Raw genomic sequence first — 2659 nt, 5'->3', positions numbered from 1 at the left:
ATGTAAGGTAATTATGTTTTTGGGGATATGAACGCTCCCCCCAAAGCCACCAGGGCAAGGGCTACAAGGTATGTTAGTTGCCTATTGTTAGCACATAAGGTTTTGATTGAAGAAGTGTTTGTATAGACTCTGGAGGGGTCCCATTCGATAGGAAATCGGATGCTCTAGTGCCCTCTCTAAGAGCCTAAAGCAATCTGGGGCAACTGGACCCCCACGACCTCTTTGCCCCAAACATATCTGATTGAAATTTTTTAAAATAGCAATGTTGTTCAAAATAGTCCAATGAGCATATAACAATACCTTCAGGGTTTAAACAAGCCCCAGAGTCTGGCGGCTAGGGTTGTTATTTGCACCCTGTGTGCATATAAGATTTTTATGGAAGGGTCGATCGTATAAATTTTGGAGGAGGCTCATTTCATAGAAAATTGAAAGTTCTAGTTCTCTTTTTAAGTTTTAAAACTGATCGAAGGGTAACTAGCTCCCCCTTGCTCTCTTTTCCACAAATGCATCCGGTTGAACTTTTGAGATAGCCATTTTGTTCAAAATAGTCTGAAAAGCATAAAACAATGCATTTTGGGTTGGAACAAGCCCCAAGAGCCCGGGGTAAGGGGTGTAAGTTATACCCAGGGGATTATAAAGTTTCTTTTGGAAGTTGAGGTCGTTTAAACTTAGGAAGAGGCTCATTTGATTGAAAATTGAAAGATCTAGTTCCCTTTTTAGAGTGGAAAGTAATCGGAGGGCGACTATTCGCCCTATATGCAGACAAATATTCAAAAGGGTGTATCACCAATATCTTAGGACCGGCTTAGACTAATAATTTGAAATTTCCAGAAGATGGTGAGGGGGATATTCAACTCACCAAAAGGTAAATGTGCATACTACTAATGCTACTAATACTACTTCTACCACTGACTACGACTAGTTTTACTACTAGTACCACTACTACTACTACTACTACTACTACTAGTACTACTACTACTACTGCTACTACTACTATTATTACTACTGCTTCTAATACTACAACGACAACTACAACTGCTACTATTGAACTAAATGAAAAAAGTGCATCCAGGTTAACCCTGCCTATTATGTATACGAATTTCTTCGTAGTGGCCAGTCCTGAGCCTGGAAAAAGAAGGAGGGTTGGGCTGAGGGTTTGCTACCCACACCTGGACCCAGTAGGGCCACCCCTGGGGAAAACCAACTGCAACTGAAACGTCAACAATAGCCTTGGAAACTTCAATCTCCCTGATCCTGCACGGCCCCGGAATCGATTTGTGACTGGGAAAGGAACCACCAAAATAGGATTTTGGAATATAAGAACGATAAACCGGATTTTGAGAACCTAACGCGTTCTCAAAGAAATGAAACAGTATTGTCTGGATATACTTGTCCTAAGTGAAGTTAGAAGGACAAGAAGCAGACTAGAGAAACTTGACAACGGATACACTTTGTCTTTTGGCGGAGATCCTGCAGTGTACCGCGCTGGAATCGGAGTTTTGATGTCACTTAGCGCATCGAAGGCAATGGTGAGCTGGAACCCTATAAACAAACGTTTATTGGTGGCCCTATATATTTCAAACCACACCAAACTGACCATCATTGCCTGCTATGCTCCCATAAATGAAGCCGACGAAGATGAAAAAGACAAATTCTATGAAATGTTACAAACGGTTACCATAGATGTGCCCAGACATGATATTCTCTGTGTTGTGGGCGACCTCAATGCCAAAGATGGAGCAGACTGTCAGTATTGCCCAGAAGCCATGGCTCACATGGTATAGGAGTTATCAACAAAAATGAAGCGCTTCTTCTAGACTACGCGCTGAGTAACAACTTGATCATGTGCGGCACATTGTTTGAGCATAAGTCAATCCACGAAGACTCCGGGTGTATGTATATCTGGGTGTCCCAAGAGGGTCGGTGAAAAACCAAATCGACCACTTTCTAATTTCGAGACGTTGGAGAAGCAGCTTATTTGACGTACGTGGTTTTTGAGGAGCTGAAGTTGATTCAGACCATATATTGATGATGGCTGAAATACAAATTAAGTTCAAAGCTCAAAAGAAGAAAGTGACCAGTACCTTTAGGCAGTTTGACACCAACAAACTGTAAAACCAAGACTTGCGAAAGGATATCTGTATTTATCTGAAAAACATATTTAATAGATAAAGCTGACAATCATGGTGCCCAAGATATCTGGTTGATAATAAGAATACCTACCATGACGAAGAGAGATATCCTGAATGCGTCAAGGCCTGAAGATAAAGATCGTCTGCAGCTTCACTATAAAGAAGAGGATAAAGCTATCAAAAAGAGAGCAAGAAAAGATAAGCGAAACCAGATAGAAGAGAAAGCGGCACTTGCCAAAAAGGCTATGAAGAGAGGCAAGTCCAGGATGGTTTACCGACTAACCAATGAGATTTTTGAAAAAAAAATGAACCGCTCATCACTTCTTAGAGAAGAAAATGGGAACGTAATTTCAGATCCTAAGAAAGTAGACGAAAAATGGGCACCCCATTTTGAAAATGCACTTAATTGTCCCACACCCCGTGACCGAGAAGCTGTACCTCCAATCCCGTTTTACAATTTGACGTAAGTGCTGATCCTCCCAGCACTGTAGAGGTAGAAGCAGCTGTCAAAAAGCTCAAAAATGGCC

The 2659-nt window shown here is 41.5% G+C and overlaps 1 protein-coding gene across 1 annotated transcript; it reads left to right on the top strand.

The window, feature by feature from the left end:
* Positions 1–1364: 1364 nt before the first annotated feature.
* On the top strand, positions 1365–1784 carry LOC148947143 (protein CFDP2-like). The gene has a single exon (XM_089096520.1). The coding sequence runs from the start codon at positions 1365–1367 to the stop codon at positions 1782–1784; it is 420 nt and encodes a 139-aa protein (XP_088952646.1).
* The last annotated feature ends 875 nt before the right edge of the window (positions 1785–2659 follow it).

Source organism: Artemia sp. Qi Xiang Cuo, chromosome 11 (genome assembly GCF_049724085.1).
Source record: "Artemia sp. Qi Xiang Cuo chromosome 11, ASM4972408v1, whole genome shotgun sequence".
Classification (NCBI taxonomy): Eukaryota; Metazoa; Arthropoda; class Branchiopoda; order Anostraca; family Artemiidae; genus Artemia; species Artemia sp. Qi Xiang Cuo.
Note: the sequence above shows the minus strand (reverse complement) of the source record. Positions and strands in the feature narration are given on the sequence as shown.

Bases quoted from the DNA above. Each gene is read 5' to 3' on its own strand.
- LOC148947143 (XM_089096520.1), top strand. From the start codon at position 1,365: ATGAAACAGTATTGTCTGGATATACTTGTCCTAAGTGAAGTTAGAAGG.